General features: G+C 42.2%; 1 protein-coding gene and 3 long non-coding RNA genes across 5 annotated transcripts; 3 read left to right on the top strand and 1 right to left on the bottom strand.

Annotated features, from left to right (window-relative positions):
- Positions 1-725: 725 nt before the first annotated feature.
- LOC103414620 (protein ZW2-like) lies at positions 726-2,493 on the top strand. Its single transcript, XM_070809157.1, has 3 exons — positions 726-839; positions 1,727-1,904; positions 2,025-2,493. Exons 1-3 carry the CDS (start codon positions 726-728, stop codon positions 2,360-2,362), a joined length of 630 nt encoding a protein of 209 aa, XP_070665258.1. The 3' UTR covers positions 2,363-2,493.
- A 301-nt stretch (positions 2,494-2,794) lies between these two features.
- Positions 2,795-14,687, top strand: LOC139189978 (uncharacterized). Of its 2 annotated transcripts, none has more exons than XR_011573866.1 (5): positions 2,795-3,053; positions 12,838-12,934; positions 13,191-13,265; positions 14,042-14,178; positions 14,273-14,687. It is a non-coding gene; the product is annotated as an uncharacterized lncRNA (long non-coding RNA). The 2 variants fall into 2 exon arrangements; XR_011573867.1 differs by having other exon boundaries at positions 2,882-3,022.
- A 539-nt stretch (positions 14,688-15,226) lies between these two features.
- On the bottom strand, positions 15,227-17,517 carry LOC139189979 (uncharacterized). Its single transcript, XR_011573868.1, has 6 exons — positions 17,093-17,517; positions 16,912-17,012; positions 16,672-16,781; positions 16,301-16,443; positions 15,690-15,806; positions 15,227-15,540 (listed from the first exon to the last, which is right to left on the bottom strand). It is a non-coding gene; the product is annotated as an uncharacterized lncRNA (long non-coding RNA).
- On the top strand, positions 15,409-15,861 carry LOC139189982 (uncharacterized). Its single transcript, XR_011573873.1, has 2 exons — positions 15,409-15,547; positions 15,699-15,861. It is a non-coding gene; the product is annotated as an uncharacterized lncRNA (long non-coding RNA).
- Positions 17,518-19,653: the final 2,136 nt, after the last annotated feature.

Below are 19,653 nucleotides of genomic sequence, written 5' to 3'. Positions count from 1 at the left end.
AACCCAAAAACGATGACTTGGCTTCACACAATCCCTCCACTTGGCAGCTTGGAGACGTGTTGCCCCGTCATCCGGGCATCCCCAAACCTAATTCCCCCCCCTCCTCTCTCTCTCTCTCTCTCTTTGAAAAACAAAATGCATGAACATTGCTCTCGAAGTATCCTCACCCCATTAGCATTACTTGCCCACAAAGCAAATCAAAAACCAAAATCCCCCTCCTTTCGAATTCCACCTCCTATTTAATCCCACCCATCTCTCTGTTTTTTGTCGCCATTAGAACCCCAGAAAGCTTTGCTGTTTTTGTTTTGGGTTATGACAATCCTCTCTCTCTTTGCTCTCGAAGTATCCGCATTACTTGCCCACAAAGCAAATCAAAAACCAAAATCCCAAAAGAAATCCCCCACCTTTCGAATCCCACCTCCTATTTAATCCCACCCATCTCTCTGTTTTTCGTCGCCTGGCAATATGGAGAGTAGTCCAATATCATATAAGCACATAACACCTTGTCCCTCACCAATGTAAGACAACTCTCAACACGCCCCCCGCGGCGGATTTTCAAGCTTACACGTGAACAACAACTGGGTAACGTGGAATAAGTGTGGCCGTTGGGCTTCACACGTGGACAACCTTACTCTTGCTCTGATACCATGATGAAATTGGGTTCCACCGTAAAACCAATTGACAATATGAAGAGTAACCAAGATCATATAAGCACATAGCAAACAATGACAAACGGCTCTCACAGCGGCAATGCGTCGAACTCATTCGAGGCAATCTACGAGCGCTGGCTGGTCCGGCAAGAACACTTCCTCGATGAGCTCTTATCGGCCCCAGGGCCGGTCTAGAGATTTTTGAGGCCCGGGGCGACGTAAAAAAAAGTGCCCTAACTTCATGTAAGAAAATTATTTATTTTCGCACATAAGACATCGAAAAAATTATACTTAGAAAAACACTTCAAACTCAATAATTTAGAAACACATAAAAACTAATTTATTTTGTATTGAGAGAGGGAAACAAAAAAACTTCGGGCTTACAAGAAGATAGATGATGAGTTTTGTTTTCCATTTGAACTTTGAATGTGTTTTTGAATAAATCGTGAGGTGTTTTTTCTTATTTACTAACCTTGTCAATATGGGACTAAAAAATAATGATGTTTTCGAGTTTTACTAAATTAAACATTTTGATGACACGTCATATAATTTGCAAATTTGGTCCACGTATTATTCTTTGTTGAAGATTAGACTTGAATTAAAACGAATATTTAAAAATAACAACCCACATAGCTACTAGATAGTAACTAAAAATAAATTACCAACCAAACAAAAATTTGTAAAAATTGAAAAGAATAAACATGTACATAGCATTTCGAACTTAGGACCTCTTGTTAATTTTAAACAACAAAAATCATTGTTTCTAATTAAACTTCTTGATCATTTAACCAAATTTTCTAAATTTATACTCTTATAAAAAGAAATTTGTAAAAGAAAGGAAAGTAAATAAGCACACATGGTGTTTTGAACCCAAGACCTCCTTATTATTTTCAAATGACAAACCACCACTTCTAGTTAAATTTCTGTGTCTTTGAATCAAATTTTATAAATTTATACTCTTATAAAAACATATATAAATATACCGCCCTAATAATTTTGGTGCCCCTAATTTTTTTGGACCCTGAACGGTCGCCCCTCCTGCACTGGGCCTGGGCCGGCCCTGATCGGCCCAGCAGACGATCGACGAGGCCCGAGATGAAGACCTCCGAGATTTGGTGTCTCGGGTTCTCTTCCATTACCAGCAGTATTACGACGAGAAATCGCGACTTGGACAGCGGGATGTTTTACTGGCTTTCTCGCCGACGTGGTATACTTCCTACGAAAGGAGCCTGCTTTGGATCGCCGGGTACAAACCGGGTATCGTATTCCGGCTCGTGACCGAGTCGGTGCCCGATTTGAGCGACCAGCAGCGGGTCAGGATGGCCCGGCTGAGGGAGGCGACCCGGGTCGAGGAGCGCGCGCTCAACGACAAGCTCGCCAAGATTCACGAGAGCGTGGCGGCGCCGCCGTTCATGGATGCGGTGCGGCGGTACGGGAGGGCCGGACACGGGGAGATCGTGGAGGACGACGCGGTGATCAAGTCGCTTAAGTCGGCATTGGAGACCGTGGTGGAGAATGCCAACTTGCTGAGGACGACGATGGCGACGAAGCTGGTGGATTTGCTGAGCTCGGGGCAGGCAGTGAGGTTTTTGACGGCGTTGATGCAGTTTCAGCTAAAGATTCGGAGTTTGGGGTTGGAGAGGGACGCCGAGCAGCAGCGGGAATTGAGCGAAGGCGGTGGTGGTTGGAGTCCAATTAGTAGTAGGTGGTAGAATTTTGAGTTTTATATTTTGGAGGAAAATGTATGGCGGGTTAGGCTAATAATTTTGATTATGGATGGTAATGGTAATTTTGAGATGTGCATTATGTTATATTTAATATGATTGCAATATGTTATATTTAATGTGCATTATGTTATATTTAATGTAATTGATATAAAGGAAAGTTTTGAACTTGAGACACAATAAATTTACAATTGGAACGCAATGAATTGAAAATGATTAAGTAATTTTAATTACAGAGAAAAATGACACTTAATAAGTTTCGATTAGATACCAAAAATTAATCTATACTAAAACTCAAAACTAACTGATTTACTGTTTATAAGCACAGTGTGCTTTCCATTTTGACCCTGTTAAGTTGATTTATTACTTCTCTGCCACTGTCTGAGAAAAGATATATACACTTTATTTATTTTGTTCTTCCCTTCTCTCTTCCCTCTCGCTATTCTCTCCGGATGACGACGGCGAGCTATTTCCGTTCGAAAGCCGTCGAATCAAACCTCATCGTTTTACCAATCGTGTCCCTTTCATCTCAGGAACAAGAAACACCCGTTGCATGCCTCGATTTGTTATGGTTTCAACGAGGATTTTCGAAAACTCCTTAGAGCTTTCCCACGTTTTTCGACGATTCCGGTGAAGGTCGGCGTCGAGGTTGGTCTCAAACTATTCCTGGGTGCTTAAGGTACCTTCTGCATCTATTGCATGTAAAGATATGCTTCAAATTTTCTTATTCAATATAATTGGGTTTTAGTTAAGTTTTCGTAGATTTTTTCCTTTAAATTTCTAGGTTGTGCACAAATTTTCGTTAAATTTGGGGCTTTTTTTGTGTGATTTTTGTGAACACGGAAAATTCCTGAAACGAAAGAGACAAGAACAACGACGTGCACAAACAAATATTTGTATTTGATGATTTTGGGTTACAATCTCTCTCTATTTTGATCCTCTGATTCGATCTCCGTAAGGTGTTGATTGGTTGGTGTTTCGTTGATCCAAGGGCCGTCGAGGCTTGTTCTTGGATGAACAGTTAGAAGTTTCTTCAAGGGGCCGTGGGCTTGATCTTTGAAGGTGGATTTGAGCGGATCTTCAAAGGGGCTTTTGGGCTTGATCTTTGAAGAACAGTGACGAACGGATCTCCAAGGGCTTTTGGGCTTGATCTTGAAGAACAGTGATGAACGGATCTTTAAGGGCTTTTGGGCTTGATCTTGAAGGACGGTTGGATGTGTGGATTTGTCGACGTTGTTGATCCAAAGGGCCGTTGGGGCTTGATCTTGGATGAACGGATGATGAACAATGGTGCTCTCTTCAAGGGCCGTCGGGGCTTGATCTTGAATTGGTGGATGGTTGATCCAAGGGCCGTCGGGGCTTGATCTTGGAAGAACAATGAACGAAGAACGAAGAACGAAGAACACTTTCTTCAAGGGCCGTCGGGGCTTGATCTTGAATTGGTGGATGATTATTGATCCAAAGGGCCGTTGGGGCTTGATCTTATGATGAACGATGAACGAAGAACGCTTTCTTGATTCTTCGGGAACCTGGATGCTTGAGAGCTTCGGAGTTTCAGAGCTTCAGAGCTTCAAGAGTTTTGCCTAATGATTTTTGGTCTCCCTTAAATGAATGAAATGGGCTTGTATTTATAGAATTTTCCAAGGCCTAATTTTGAATATAATATCCCAGATGAAATAAGTCGTTTCTGCCAGGTGTTGACACGTGTCCTATTTGATGACTTTTCCAACTCATTTCAATTTTCGTTGAGTCACACGCTACGTGTAAAATTTATGTAATACATGAGCGTTGACACTTTGATTTATCGGTCAACATTTATTTACCGAAATTTCGATGTCTACAAATGCCCCCACTTCAAGGCACGTCGTATACATGTGCTTGTCACGTGTAGGAGATGTGTTTTGAAGTCCCTTACTATAGATGTCGATCCAAGGGCCGTCGAGGCTTGATCTTGAATTGGGCTGGAGATTTCTTCAAGGGCCGTTGAGGCTTGATCTTGAATTGGGCTTGAGATTTCTTCAAGGGCCGTTGAGGCTTGATCTTGAATTGTTGTTTGAAATTTCTTCAAGGGCCGTCGAGGCTTGATCTTGAAGGTTGAAATTGGACCACAAGGAGTTTCATGTGGTAGATGATCTTTGGCTTTGGTAGTGGGTGAATCGACACGTATTTTGTTGCGCTTTGTTGACTTTCCACAGCTTTGATCTTGAACTGGGTTGAAGGATTTTCTAGATTCCTCCAATTGTTGATTTTCCACAGCTTATTCTTGAACTAGGTTTTGATTCAAGGGTGGTAGACACTTAATCTTGAATCGGACTTGTGATTTCTTCCAGGGCCGTCGAGGCTTGATTTTGAATTTGGCTGGAAGCTTCTTCAAGGGCCGTTGAGGCTTGATTCTTGAAGGTTGACTCGAACACATGGTAAGCAGGCACGAGGTAAAGGTGACAACCTGTTTCTTTGTTCAATCTTTCTAATTCACACCTGAGCAGTTTGGTCAACGGTATGATCTTCAAGGTTGATGAGCTCTTCTTCCCGTTGGTGACATGATCTTTAAGGATTTGATTCAAGGGTGGTGAATCAGCACGTGCAGCCCACAACGCCTAGTAAGTCGACCCAAGAATTTGAGGGTCAAAACGAGTTCTTCATCTCAGACTCTTTCTGCCGAGTTAACTGAGCATGCTGCATTCTTCTCTGCTTGTTTCTTCAGGCAGATATGGCAGCTTCTCGAGTTCTTCAGCTCGGACTCCTTCTGCTGAGTTGACTGTGCAGACCGCCTTCTTCTCTGCTTGTTTCTTCAGCACGTTGTCTCCACATGCTGCAAGGTATCATTTTCACTTGTCTTATCTGTTCTCCAAGCAGATGTGACAGCTTCTATGGAAGTACAGCAGCAGTGGGAGACGAGTACTCGAGAGCAGTGCTAGGCAGGCAATCAGGGAAGGGTTCCAAGCAGTCGGTTCCTTACCCGAGTTTGAGTGGAAGTTCCGGCATATTGTTTTCTTTATCCTTGTCTTTGTAGGTAAGAACAAGGACAAAGGAAAGGACAGGGAGAACGCATGATATGAGATACTCTTGCTTTCAACCCTAGTGATATGAGATACTTTTGCTTTGGAGTCATTGGCTTGCAGAGGTACCCCAAGGAATAAGGAACATTGAATGACTCGAGAGGCTTCGTTGGGAAAGCATTTTTTTTTTTTAGATGAAGAAAGGCTCTGTATGTCTTCCTTGCTGTGGAAGGTGAAGGTGGACAGTTATAGGAAGTTCTTTGATACCTGTAGAGGTACTATTCTTTCACTCGTGTCGGCAACTAACGCGTGATTGAACAGTAAACTTTCACGTGCTTTCTCCTTCACCGAAAATCTTCGACAAATTGCCCGTGATTTGCGCAAAGTTGAGTGTGCATATGACAGGTGATGACGCGGCTGAAAAAGACTGGCGCCTCTTCGATATCTGGGATCGGCGCTTCGACAAATTACCCGTGATTTCCGCAAAGCTGAGTTTGCGTGTGACGGGTGCCGACGCGTCTGGAAAAGCAAGATGCTTCTCCGATTTCTGAGCTTGCCTCTTCGATTTTTGAATGGCCTCTTCGAATTCTGAGCTCGCCTCTTCGATCTCTGAAATCCCGTCGAGTGTTGATTTTTATAGAGGCAGGCAGTTCATTTCAAAGCACACTCGAATTTTTGCTTGTACCTTCTTGCACTTCTAAGATCTCGATTTGTCCGACCTCTTCTTTCTTTAACACCTTTGAAAATGTCTGGCCCCTCCGATCGTCGTTTTGACTTGAATCTTGGTGAAGAGGCAGTCCCTTCTTCTCCAGACAACATATGGCGCCCATCCTTCATATCCCCCACTGGTCCTCTTACCGTTGGGGATTCAGTGGTGAAGAATGATATGACCGCTGCGGTGGTGGCCCGGAACCTTGTCACTCCCAGAGATAACAGACTACTTTCCAAACGGTCTGATGAGTTGGCTGTTAAGGATTCTCTGGCTCTCAGTGTGCAGTGTGCGGGTTCTGTGTCTAATATGGCCCAACGCCTATTTGCTCGAACCCGTCAAGTTGAATCATTGGCGGCTGAAGTGATGAGTCTCAAACAAGAGATTAGAGGGCTCAAGCAGGAGAATAAACAGTTGCATAAACTCGCACACAGCTATGCGACAAACATGAAGAGGAAGATTGACCAGATGCAGGAATCTGATGGTCAAATTTTACTTGATCATCAGAGGTTTGTGGATTTGTTCCAGCAGCATTTGCCTTCGTCTTCTGGGGCTGTACCGCGTAATGAAGCTCCAAATGATCAACCTTTGGCTCCTCTTCTTCTTGGAGTTCCGCCGAGTGGTGTGGCTTCAAATATTCAACCTCCGGCGCCTCTCATTTCTGAAGCTCTGCCGAGTGGTGAGGCAGCACCTGATCGTCCTTGAAGATCCACTCTTGTAAATTTGATTTTTTTTTTTTTTTTTTTTATTTTTTTTTTAAGTATGTAGAATGCAATTTTATGTAAAATTTCCAGAAAAAATAAATAAAATGGACTTTTATTTCTCTTAAGGCTTTTTTTTTTTTTTTTTTTTTTTTTTTTTTTTTTTTTTGCACATGGTGCCGGTGCCAGATGCATCATCCATTTTTTTTATATTTTCCTTTCTTTTCTCCTGTTTTATTTTTTTTTGCACATGGTGCCGAGCACCAAATATCAAACAATTTTTTCTTTAATCATGGTGCCAGACGCACCAAAGATCAAACTTTTCAATTTTTTTATTTTTTGCAATTTTTTTTCTTTCTGCACATGGTGCCCATGCACCACCAGAAACTTTTGATCTGTCATGGGGCTGTTCCCCATCTTTGATCCACCATCCCATTTTCTATTATTAACTTTTTTTTATAAATTTCGATGATGGGCTGGGGAATTTGCAGGGAAGGATGAAGGCGCATGGAGAGAACGAAGGTGACCTTGATGTCGGATCCAGAGCACAGCCACTGAGCCCAACCACAGAGCACAGCCACTGCACACCCGTTGTACTGCCACTGAGCACAGCCACCGTACACCCATCGCACTGCCAGCATCTTCACTGCACTAACATCTATACTGCCTGTTGAACTTGCTGCACTGCCTTGTCGTCCTTGCACTGTTTCCTTGCTGCACAGCATCGCCGTCGCACCGTCGCAGCATAGCCTTTGCCATTGCACTGTCCACTGCATCTCCACTGCACCATCCCCATTGCTTCTGCACCGCACACTGTTTTGCATCTTCACTGCGCTGTTTCCTTGCTGCACAGCCTTGTCGTCCTCACTGCACAAAGCATTGCACAAAACTACGCTGCCCTATCTCGCTTGATGCTGCACCACTGTACCTTTACTGCACCACCACTGCCTTCCTCGCACTGCTGCTGCATCACCTCTGCAAGGGGAGAGACAGATTGACAGCGCTTCCGAAGCTTCTTCGCCACCGTCAACAGCGCCAATCTTCGCTCTCTTAGTTCAGCAAAAGCTTCAGGATCATTTGCGAGTCCAATGACCGAGTCATGAAGATGGAAGGCATGGATCCTGCAGCACCAACCCAAGTCACAACCTCAAGCCGAGTCAGAGACACCAATCTAAGTTACAACCTTCAAGTCCAGTGACTGAACTTGAAGGTGGAAAGCATGGATCCTTGGCAGTTGACGCTCCAGAGGAAGAGGCATTTGGTTTGGCATCAGAGACTGAGCCTCCTGAGCTTCCAGCTGATAGATCAGGGAAAGTGATCATCTTCTCCGCGATTGTTGGGAAGGAGGAAGAGTATAGAGAATTTGGTGTAGGCGGGGTATTCGAGCAGCTCGTGGACGCTGGTGGCGGGATCAATGGCGGAGATCAAGGAGGGCGATGCGGCTCTGGCGGTCGCCTGCGGCGAGGAGGAGGTGGGAGGTAGAGGCTCAACTCTTGTAGTGCCGTGAGGTGGGAGACCTTCTTGTGGTTGTCAGGGTCTCTGACGGTGGTTCTGACGGCGTATAAATCAAGCCCGCCGGAGCCGTCGAGTGTGAATTCAGCGAGAGTGGCGGGCGGGGTGGCTCCGTTGCCTGAGCACTCCAATTTTCCTGAGCTGCAGTCGGCTGTGAGGCAGGAGAATTTTCCGACAGAGTCGTGGGAGCAGAAGGTTCGGCCCCAGAAGCGGTTGCCGGAATCGGGTTGCGTCGGCGGAGAAGTCAAGTTCGAAGCTCTGGTCGTTAACTAGCAGAGGCTGCATGTTCCTGCTCTGCACCAGAACGACGCCGTCCGCGCCGCAGCTGTTCTGCTCCTGAGCTTCTTCAAGTTTCGGATCCAAAACCCGTAGTCCAGATCCAGATACGGATCCATTTCCTGGAACAAACACTGCCCCGAGTTCAGATCTGGATTTTCCACCGCCTTGGGGTTCGGGAGCAGCCACGAGGCCGCGTGGATCTTGGAGTTGCAGTTGACGCAGAGGAAGGCGGAGTCGGTGCGGCAGTACGGAGTCGCCGTCGCCGATTGGCAAGAGTCGCAGAGCTTTGATGCCATGACCGAAATCTGCTGAGGTGGTATTGCAGCTATTGACGATGATCAGGAGAGATCGACGGTGACTTTAATGTCGGATCCTGACAGGGAGGAAGATGGCAAGGTCTTTTGGGCTTCTTGCCGGGTTTGGTCTTGGCATCTGGGCCTGTGAAATAAAAGGAGGCCCGGGCTCTTACTCCCTTTCTATTGGTGGAGACGAGGCTTAGGGCCGAGTGAGGATGAGAGCTGAGCTCGTTAGGGAGAAAGAGCTGCGAGAGACTTGGGCTTTGACAGCCGAGCCTGGGTTGATCTGGTTTTGGACACGGGCTGCTTCTGAGGCCCTTTATATATATATATATATATATTAATACATAAAACATATGTTTTTTTTTTCTTCTTTTTTTTTTTTAAAATACATAAAACATGTATCTCTTTTTTTTTTTTTTTTAATTATTTTTTTTTTACATAATAACATACGTTTCTTTTTTTTTTAAATACATAATAACATATGTATTCATTTTTTTTTTTTTAAATAAAATTGACTCTATTTAATAAAGCATTTATTTTTTATTTTGATGTGACTGAACTTGTAATTGAATATTCAAGCTACCTACGTACCCTTCCAAAGAAAGAGATCAAGTCAAAACGTAGTTCAAATACATACATATATATATATATTTTTTTTTTTGGTATTTTCTTTTTTTTGTGCCGTTTGCAGTTTCAGCTCGTGCAGACAAGGAGCTTTGGGTTGTCGCCTTTTAGGCTCGTGCAGACCAGGAGCATTGGTGTTGCCTTTTATGCTCGTGCAGACCAGGAGCATTGTGCCATGCAGTTTAGGCTCGTGCAGGCGAGGAGCCTCGTGTCCTACAGTTTAGGCTCGTGCGGACAAGGAGCTTAGTGAATTTTGTCAAGCAATCCGGGAGAGGCGTTCCTCACAATTTTCATAGCAAGGAGCTTTAACTGCGTGATTGAAGAAGTCTTCGGGCAAGAAGTCGCGCATCGTGATGGGGATGGACGATCTATGTGTCGAAATTTCATCATCTTCAACACGTTCATGTTGCTTTGAAGGTTGACAAGAGCTGCTTTGCCCCCTTTCCGATTGGCCGACATGTGGATGAGACGTATGCTTCTTGTGCAATTTCTTAGGAGTGACTTGAGTCCATCCTTCAACTTTGCTTGTCTTTGAGGATGCCCCCAGCGGTTGAGGTGAAAACTTTGAGTCGGAAGAGCCAGAAGTGAAGGTGGTATAGTTTGATTTCGCCACTTCGTCCAGATCTAGCTCGATGATTCCTTTCTGAGCCAGCTTCATGATGAGATCTTTCAGCACGAAACATTTTTCTGTCGGATGACTGATGAAGCGGTGGAATTTACAGTATCTTGGACTATCGGTACGATTCATCTCTTCCGGCCGTCTGCACTCAGGCAAACTGATCACCTTCTTGTCCAACAGGTCATCCAGCATGGCAACTACATCAGAGTCGGGGAATGGATAAATCTTCTCCTCAAGCTCCTTCAAAGTGCGTCTACGCATCTCTTGATCACGAAAAGCTTCGGTTTGAATCGCCTTGCCTCGTGTGGATATTTTGACGGGAGCTGTGTTAACCATCATCGCTTCCTTGGTGGGTTTCCATGCAGCCTTTTCCCCCTTTGTCCCAAGAACTTTGTCGTTCTTGTAGTCGGCGATCGGTTCTTTCTTCCCATGATGGGCGATGCTCAACTCCATGTCATGGGCGCGGGTGGCTAGCTCTTCGAAGGTCCGTGGTTTAATGCCTTGAAGGATGTATTGCAAACCCCATTGCATGCCTTGGATGCACATCTCGATTGAAGAGGTTTCCGAGAGCCTGTCTTTGCAGTCGAGGCTTAGAGTGCGCCATCTGTTGATGTAGTCAATGACTGGCTCGTCCTTCCACTGCTTTGTGCTCGTTAGCTCTAGCATGCTCACAGTGCGGCGGGTGCTGTAGAAGCGGTTGAGGAATTCCCGCTCTAATTGCTCCCAGCTGTTGATGGACTCGGGCTCTAGGTCCGTGTACCACTCAAAGGCATTTCCTTTCAGCGAGCGCACAAACTGCTTGGCGAGGTAGTCTCCCTCTGTCCCCGCGTTGTTGCAAGTTTCGACGAAATGTGCAACGTGCTGCTTTGGGTTTCCTTTTCCATCAAACTGCATGAACTTTGGTGGTTGATAACCCCTTGGCATCCTTAGGGCGTCGATCTTCTTTGAATACGGCTTTGAGTACAACCCGGAGGTATTTGAGCTCCCTTCGTACTGTGCCTTGATGGTGTTGGTGATCATCTTTTGCAGCTGCTGGATAGAAAGAGATCCCATGAGTGCCGCTGCTCGGTCTGGCTCCGGCTTCGCATCGTTTTTCTCCACCTGAGGCTCATCTTCTTCATCATCTCTTCTTTTTAGTGGATCATTCTCTGGGTCGGGTTTATCGCCGTCCTGCGCCTCTAGTCGATTGACGAGTGCTGCAATTTGCAAGTCTTTTTCTTCCACAGTTCGGGTTAGCCTTGCGATTGCTTCATTCATTTGAGCCAGTTGTTCTTCAACGGAGGTAACGCCGATAGTCATGACTTGTGCGACCAATAGACGTGACTTTCCTTTAGACATCCAGGATGCTGATGAAGAACGTCGTTGGCTGCTTTGGGATGTCATCTTGTGTGCCCCAACATCGTGCTTCGGTGCCCCCAGTGAGGTCAGGTTGATGACATACTCACACCTTGGATGCTCCCCTTGCTCTTTTAGCGGCACCAATTTTGAAGTGGCATGTTGAGGAGCGGTTGTGGCGCCAATGGATTGTCCGTTTGCGGCAGAAGTGCTTAGGATCCTTCCTTCAGTGGTTGCGAGAATGGCTTGTCCCTTGCTTGATGCCATTGACTTTGAGGTGTGCTTGGATTCCTTGAACGGAGAAAGAGATGAGAGGTAGAGATTATCCCACCGGGCGTGCCAATTTGTGAACACGGAAAATTCCTGAAACGAAAGAGACAAGAACAACGACGTGCACAAACAAATATTTGTATTTGATGATTTTGGGTTACAATCTCTCTCTATTTTGATCCTCTGATTCGATCTCCGTAAGGTGTTGATTGGTTGGTGTTTCGTTGATCCAAGGGCCGTCGAGGCTTGTTCTTGGATGAACAGTTAGAAGTTTCTTCAAGGGGCCGTGGGCTTGATCTTTGAAGGTGGATTTGAGCGGATCTTCAAAGGGGCTTTTGGGCTTGATCTTTGAAGAACAGTGACGAACGGATCTCCAAGGGCTTTTGGGCTTGATCTTGAAGAACAGTGATGAACGGATCTTTAAGGGCTTTTGGGCTTGATCTTGAAGGACGGTTGGATGTGTGGATTTGTCGACGTTGTTGATCCAAAGGGCCGTTGGGGCTTGATCTTGGATGAACGGATGATGAACAATGGTGCTCTCTTCAAGGGCCGTCGGGGCTTGATCTTGAATTGGTGGATGGTTGATCCAAGGGCCGTCGGGGCTTGATCTTGGAAGAACAATGAACGAAGAACGAAGAACGAAGAACACTTTCTTCAAGGGCCGTCGGGGCTTGATCTTGAATTGGTGGATGATTATTGATCCAAAGGGCCGTTGGGGCTTGATCTTAGGATGAACGATGAACGAAGAACGCTTTCTTGATTCTTCGGGAACCTGGATGCTTGAGAGCTTCGGAGTTTCAGAGCTTCAGAGCTTCAAGAGTTTTGCCTAATGATTTTTGGTCTCCCTTAAATGAATGAAATGGGCTTGTATTTATAGAATTTTCCAAGGCCTAATTTTGAATATAATATCCCAGATGAAATAAGTCGTTTCTGCCAGGTGTTGACACGTGTCCTATTTGATGACTTTTCCAACTCATTTCAATTTTCGTTGAGTCACACGCTACGTGTAAAATTTATGTAATACATGAGCGTTGACACTTTGATTTATCGGTCAACATTTATTTACCGAAATTTCGATGTCTACAATTTTATCTGAAAATTCTGGTTGCCTTGAAGGATGGTAACAACCCCCCCCCCCCCCGCGGCTAACACATCACACGCCGACTTACCACCAGTGCATCCGCGTCGTTTCGGATAACTGTATTTACGAAAGGTAAGCAATTTATTTTACTTTAGATTTCAAAGATTTCTGTGCAAATTAAAGTTATCTTCTGGGGATTGTTCTGGAGATGCAAGATTTGAAATGAGAGAGAGAGAGAGATAGGGAAATTAATAAAGAAAATAAAGCACACAGGTAAAACCCCAACAAGATTATGTACAGAGGTAATTGCGAAATATTTAATGGTGCGGCAAATATTTCTTTATAGCTTTTGGTAAAGATTAAGTTTATGGTATTTTTTGATCTTCAGAGGCCTAGAAGTGACTAAGCAGAGGGTCACATAGCGGAACTTGGATTTCATAGATCACAGAGAGCAGGGTGATAGGTATGTTTCCTCACTTTTACCATTTTTGAACTTAGATTATTGATAAATTAAGCTCAGAGGCAGAACGTGGAAACAGTATTGCCTGGTCTTCTAAATTTTAATCTCAAAGGCTGTTGGTCATAGTTTAGAGGATTAAGTTCCAAAAATAGTTTGGAGTTTCGTTTTTACCAAGATTCATTCTTTTTCCATTGTATTTTCAATTTGTAGGCTTTAAAAAACTTAAGTACCTTGAATGTGTGGTTTAGGACTGATGGATTTTTTTGAAGCTTAAGTGAGTATAATGTCAATATACAAATCTGAGGTGAGAAATTATATACCAACTACATAATTACAAAGGGCACCAGTTTCACTTGAGGTCATACCGATGCTTTTAGGTTGTTTTTCAAGGTTTTGGAATGAAATAACTTTTTTTATTTTACTAAAGAAACATAAGAGATGATAACAACTATATTAGACCTAACTTCTATATGGAGAGCAGGTATAACACTGACAAATTGAGATTGATTCGGTATAGACTGAAATTCTGTTATGGTCCTATCTGGGCCGATAATAGATACCGGGGCTTTGCGTTTTTGTTATTTATAGGTTTTTTTTTATAAGTTTGTCAAATCTCCATAAAATTTCATGGAGATTTTTCATGGAAGATAACGGAATTTCAGTCTATAGTATACTCAATATAAACCTGATTCCACTTTTATTGCCACAGAGCTTTATTTAAATTTTTTTTTTTTTTTGTTTTGTAAGAATTTTTTTTGACCTTTTGAACATATTCTTAGACCAGCGGTGGCAACAACGCAGAATCCTAAATTCTTTATGGTGGGAATCAACAGTTCAAATGCAGCAATCAGGCCAATTATAAGAGCAAATGTTAAACTGCAAAGCAACATGTGCTTCAAACAATTCTCTAAATCAGGTTCAACTTTGTCTCAAATATGCATAAAGTTATTGTTGATAGCTATAGTAAATTTTGAATTAAGCTTTGATACAAGTTACTTTATTACTGACAGATTTTGTTGCACCACCTCCTTTTCTACTTATGCTACAAGGAATCATGACTCGATTTTGAGAGTCACATTTTGGCCACATCACCACCAACTACTACTGCATCTTAGATACCAATTAAACAACCATCACTCTCAAATTCATATTAAAAACTCATCATGTGAATTGTATATTGCTGGTACTTAGAAATCCGATCTTGATGAATTATTTAGAAATAAATGTGTCAAATTGTGGTTACGGATGCATAACCTACAGCGGAGCACGGGCAATTTTGCTTGTATTACTAAAAGGTATGATTTTTGGAATGTATGGTCAATAGAACGAGACTCGCCAGAAATATTACAAAGAAATGTATGATTTTTGGAATGTATGGTCAATAGAACGAGACTCGACCAGACTTCTTCTCGTACTTTTCTCCCACTTGGAGTCCAATTAGATCAAATTCCAATCGCTTAAGGAAAGGTTCTTGGATGATCATGAGAACAAAACTTGATTAGACACTTCTATTCAAACGTTTCTCCAACTTGAAGGCTATTTAGACCAAACTCCAAGCACTTAAGAGCAAATTTTTATCTCATGAATGACAACTGTTGATTAAAAATATCTTCGAAACTCATGGGTGTGTTAACGGCTCCCTTGGCCTTGAGGGGGGAGAAGACAACATTTTGGAAGGTTACACTTACAGTCAAAGATGTAACTGCTTATGACATTTAGCTATCCGTTAAAATCTTATCCTACAAAACCCTACAGCCTTTGGTGGGAATTTTGCTTTTGCTTCTGTTGTGGTTGGATAACCTGGTCAATACAGACGCCCGAGTTTTAGCAACCTCTGGACATAAGGTTTCAAAAAGTTCATTTCCTTTGTCCCTCATTTGGACGTAAACTTGTCCGCCCACGGAGTTATGCCGGCGGCGCACAAGCCCAGGTGTGGCACTTTTTTGACGAATAATTCGAGGGTCTGCTAGGATCGTTTATTTGTCTTTCAGAACTATACCGATACAATGTCTAAAAACAACGATTTATAAGGCGTCCTTATTTTTGGTTGTCAATGGATGAATTCACTTCATCCCTTTTGACATTAGACAACCTTGTTATTAATGAAAGAAACTTGTGGAGGGAGTTGAGATTCAGAGAAGTTACACTACAGACGGCTGCGCTGGGTCGATGCAGCTGGCCTGAAGCTGGCAATGCCAGTGACTTCCCTACCGGTGACCAAGGCGTTGATGTCATAAGTGCCTTCGAATGTGTAGATGGGTTCCAAATCACCGAAAGCCTGCAAGGTGACCACAAAATGAATGCATGACTGAAAATTGCACCCATTCAGTATTTTGAATGTATAAGCAATAGGATAAATAAATGCATCAGGACGTCATTTTTTCTTAGCTTCCCCATGCTAGCATGACCTGGAGTCATTTTACCCACCTCATACAGCTTGCAGAGGCGCCATAGCTTGAACATGACCAAGCATACGGACAAGTTTCTCTTGGTTGATCTGGAAAGCTGCAAGAGGGGCTCCAATGTTTCCTCTCCTTCAGATACCTTTCAAATCCTTATAATTTAGACTTAATACAGAGGAAACTTGAATTACGGTAAATGGAAGATGAGAGAGAGAGAGAGAGAGAGAGAGAGAGAGAGCACCGCTTAGGCATGTTTTTATACCTATGACACATATCATAGACCCCCACACACAAACCAATAAATCAATAAATGCTCATGAGAGACCATAGCACATCTGTTTTATATTAGGGCAACAGAATGAAAAACTTTGCTCCATGCTCCGTAGAAAGAAGATTCAGAGTTATTAACTTTGGGATAACGTCGTTATAACTTTGGGATAACGTCATCGCAGTATCAAGCCTTATCTCTCAAAAGGGGAAAAAAGAGATATTACAAAAACCAAGATGAATCTCTAGTCAAGCTTAAACATGTCTTGTTTATTAAACATAAGCTCGAATAAGAAGTAGAATTTATGCCTAAATTACTCTAAAGGGAGACGACTAAACAAATTGCAATAACGCAGCTTTGCAGCCTACCTTGTTAGTATCCTGAAAAGAATTAACACCAGGTAGCCTTTCCTCATCTGGCACAAAGTCCTTAGGGGTGTACTTGCTCTAAACCAATTTTATTTTCTATTTTTGTAGCTGTCAGTCCAGGGGCATTCTTCTTTACTATAAATCTGAAATAGCAGGAGAAAGAAAAAGCATTCAACATGAGAGTGCTGCTACGGAAAACCATCATGCTAAATTTTGGATGCATCTAGGCATCTAAACACCAAAGCAATTTGGAGGCAAGAAGAAACATAATCAGAAAGAAATAATCATAAATTCTGCATAACTTTGAAGCTTAACAATCAAGTTTCGAACACATATTGAGAGGTTGTTCGCATGCTTATGTTTTTACATACCCATTAATCTGATTTGTTGTTGTATTCCGAGCAAAAATAATCAAGACATCAGCAAATGTACTGTTTCCTATCCATCGCTTTTGGCCTTCAAGTACCCAACCTCCTTCCACCTGATGATCCCAACAACACAAGAATACATGATATTGCATGATCGGAGCCATGACACCCAAAAACCAAAAGAGAACGATAATACCATTTAATAGAAATAAAGGAGCAAATGAGAAGGTTGAAATCCTTGACCTTTGTTGCTGTCGCTCTCAAGGCACTCGCATCACTTCCATAGTCAGGCTCAGTCAAACCCTTTAACATGCAGATAACAATTGCAGAAGCCGGCGTTGCTTCTGCAAATGAGAACGATAATACCATTTAAAGGAGCAAATGAGAACGATATCTATTATATAATGATGGTTAATGTTCTTACTGCAGGGAGGAAAAGTAGAAGCCGGCGTTGCTTGCGGAAAAGCAACTGAGACATCCAATGCAGGGGAATTGAAGTAACTCGTCCTCTCATTATTTTTAACATCATCAGCAAAACAATAGCAACCGTTAAGCCGAGTCGAAAATTAGAAATCACAGCCACATACTCAGCTTATAACAATTGCAGAATACCCATATGAACAACCAGAAGCTTCAAGTTCAAACCAATAGCTTAATTCCAAATGCTAACTCAAGAATTAACCCACAAAATAAAAAATCGAAATTTCAGTATAATTTCCATCAAAGTTGTGGTCTTTCCAGGTTCTAAGAGATCCCACATGACTAATTTGTAAAAAAAAATAGAATTGTTCAACCCATCATTTCGGATCGTTAAAAATTCATAAAATAAAAACTAAAAAAATTGAACTAAAACCCAATAAAAATTAATCAAATAGCTGAATATTTTACCCTGATACGGCGGAACTGTCATGGTGGTGAGGAAGAAAATTGGGAGCTCGGAGGTCGAACTGTTCGTTGGATAAGGAGGAGGGAATTATTTTGCATAGCGATGAAGTTCGAAAGATAATACGTAATGGTTGTGGCGGATCAGCAATGAAATGGAGAAATTTTTAATTCTGAGTCCGTATTAGCTATACCATGTGTCACTGTATGATTGGACAGAAGTTATATTGTTTTTTTTTTTTTTTGGGACAAACTAAGTTACTTTTCCATTAAACAAGGAGACTAATGCAAGGAAAATAAAGCCCAAAATGCATCTCACAACTGAAATACAAGTTTATCATGAAAAAGTAAATACAACACAAAGCCGAATAGGCATAGCTAAAAAACAACAAAAACCTTAAAAATAAAGAGGAAACCAGCAATCACCACCAAATCTGACGAGCCTCCATCGGAAGGCCACCACCACCAAAACTCAAACCAAAAGCAACAACCGAATCACTGGAAAAAGGGGGTGAGCGAGTCACTAGCGCTGTGAGTGCTCCCATAATCCTACCAAATAGTGCAAAAAGCACTTTAACAGCCACCCAAAACCCAAGCACGTCACCGAGTAGAAGCATCAGGGGCTGAGTAACAGTGGTTGGTAGTTGTGGACTCTCGATGGAAGGAAACATCGGAGCATGAAGGTGTCTACAAGTTCCGATCTAAGACAAGCTCGGAGAAATTGAGACAAAGCTCAAACAAACTGAGACAAAGCTCAAAGAAAGCTCAAAGGAAAACATAAATAAAGCACTGCAGGAAAAAAACAGAGGAAGGAAAGCGTGACAGGGGAAGAGTGAGGACTTGAGGGTATGGGTAGCAGGATGGGTTGCAGTAGGAGAGAAAATGGTGGGATATATGTGTTAAAAAGTTAATAACTTAAAAAATAAAATTGCCTACCACTTACATAAAAACACGTGGTGTACCACCCATATTCTCGTCACAACTAAAAATTTCTCTCATGTTTCGGACATACTAAAAAATCGCTCAATTAGATGAGACAGACGTGTAGACGCACAACTCCAGACAAAGACTACTCATTTAGATTGGAAGTTTTTTTAAAATGACTTAAATGTTTTTTAGATAAAATGTTTTTGAGTTTTAAAACTACTTAAGTACATCAAGCAAGAAGTACTATTGATACTTTCTTGTAAGAAACACTTTAATACTTTTTTCATAATTCACTAGTATTTTTACAAAGATTATTTTTATAAAAAAATTCATAAAAAAGTATTTTCAATTATTTTAAAATAAGTTTTCGACGAACGAACCTTATATTTTCTACTTTTTCTTTTTATATTATCCTTATTTGTTTTTCAGAGAAATTAGTCGTTATAGTATTGTTGTTGAAGTAGCATAAACAGTTGATTGACGGGTACTGTTGGTCCATTTTAGTTTTTCCTATTTTTAGTCCATTAGGTCTATTGGGCTTGTACTATTCTTGCTAATCATTTTTTAGGTTTTTTTTTTTTTGTTGTCTAAATTGTCTCTGAGATTGACACACTTCTTCACTTTAGTTCTTGATATTTGAAATCAATAGAAGTGGTCCCTGAGATTGTCCACCATCAATCATTTTGGTCATTCCTTGAGATTAGGCATGTCAATTCCTGACACGATCCGATAACCCGACACGACACGACACGAAATTAATAGGTGTTCGGGTTGACACGATAATGAATCGGGTCGTTGTTGGGTAAACCGATAAGCATCTGTTAAGTAACGGGTTGATTCGGGTATACACGTGGATAACACAATACACGATAAGCAGAATATTAATTTAATAATTTTATAACCCTAAAAAATACTATAATTATATACATATATATATATATATATTAAATTAACTATAATAATTATACCCCCAAAATATTAACTATAAGAATTATATATATGATTTTTGTTTGTACCATACTTGACTAATCCCGAAACTACCGAGCACCGGTCAACATTATACCGTCAAGGACCCAGAAGAGTTTCCCTTCAACCAGAAGGCCAATCACAATGCGACACGTGTCGACATCAGAAGCCAATCACAGCACGACACGTGTCAACATCAGAAGCCAATCA

The sequence above is a fragment of the Malus domestica genome, chromosome 12 (genome assembly GCF_042453785.1).
Source record: "Malus domestica chromosome 12, GDT2T_hap1".
Taxonomy (NCBI): domain Eukaryota; kingdom Viridiplantae; phylum Streptophyta; class Magnoliopsida; order Rosales; family Rosaceae; genus Malus; species Malus domestica.
The sequence above is the reverse complement of the archived record's forward strand: the minus strand, read 5'-3'. Positions and strand labels throughout refer to the sequence as shown.

Bases quoted from the DNA above. Each gene is read 5' to 3' on its own strand.
- LOC103414620 (XM_070809157.1), top strand. From the start codon at position 726: ATGACAAACGGCTCTCACAGCGGCAATGCGTCGAACTCATTCGAGGCA. The intron at 840-1,726 runs GTCTAGAGATTT...TCGGCCCAGCAG, and splicing joins TCTTATCGGCCCCAGGGCCG to ACGATCGACGAGGCCCGAGA. The intron at 1,905-2,024 runs CGGGTATCGTAT...TCAACGACAAGC, and splicing joins TTGGATCGCCGGGTACAAAC to TCGCCAAGATTCACGAGAGC.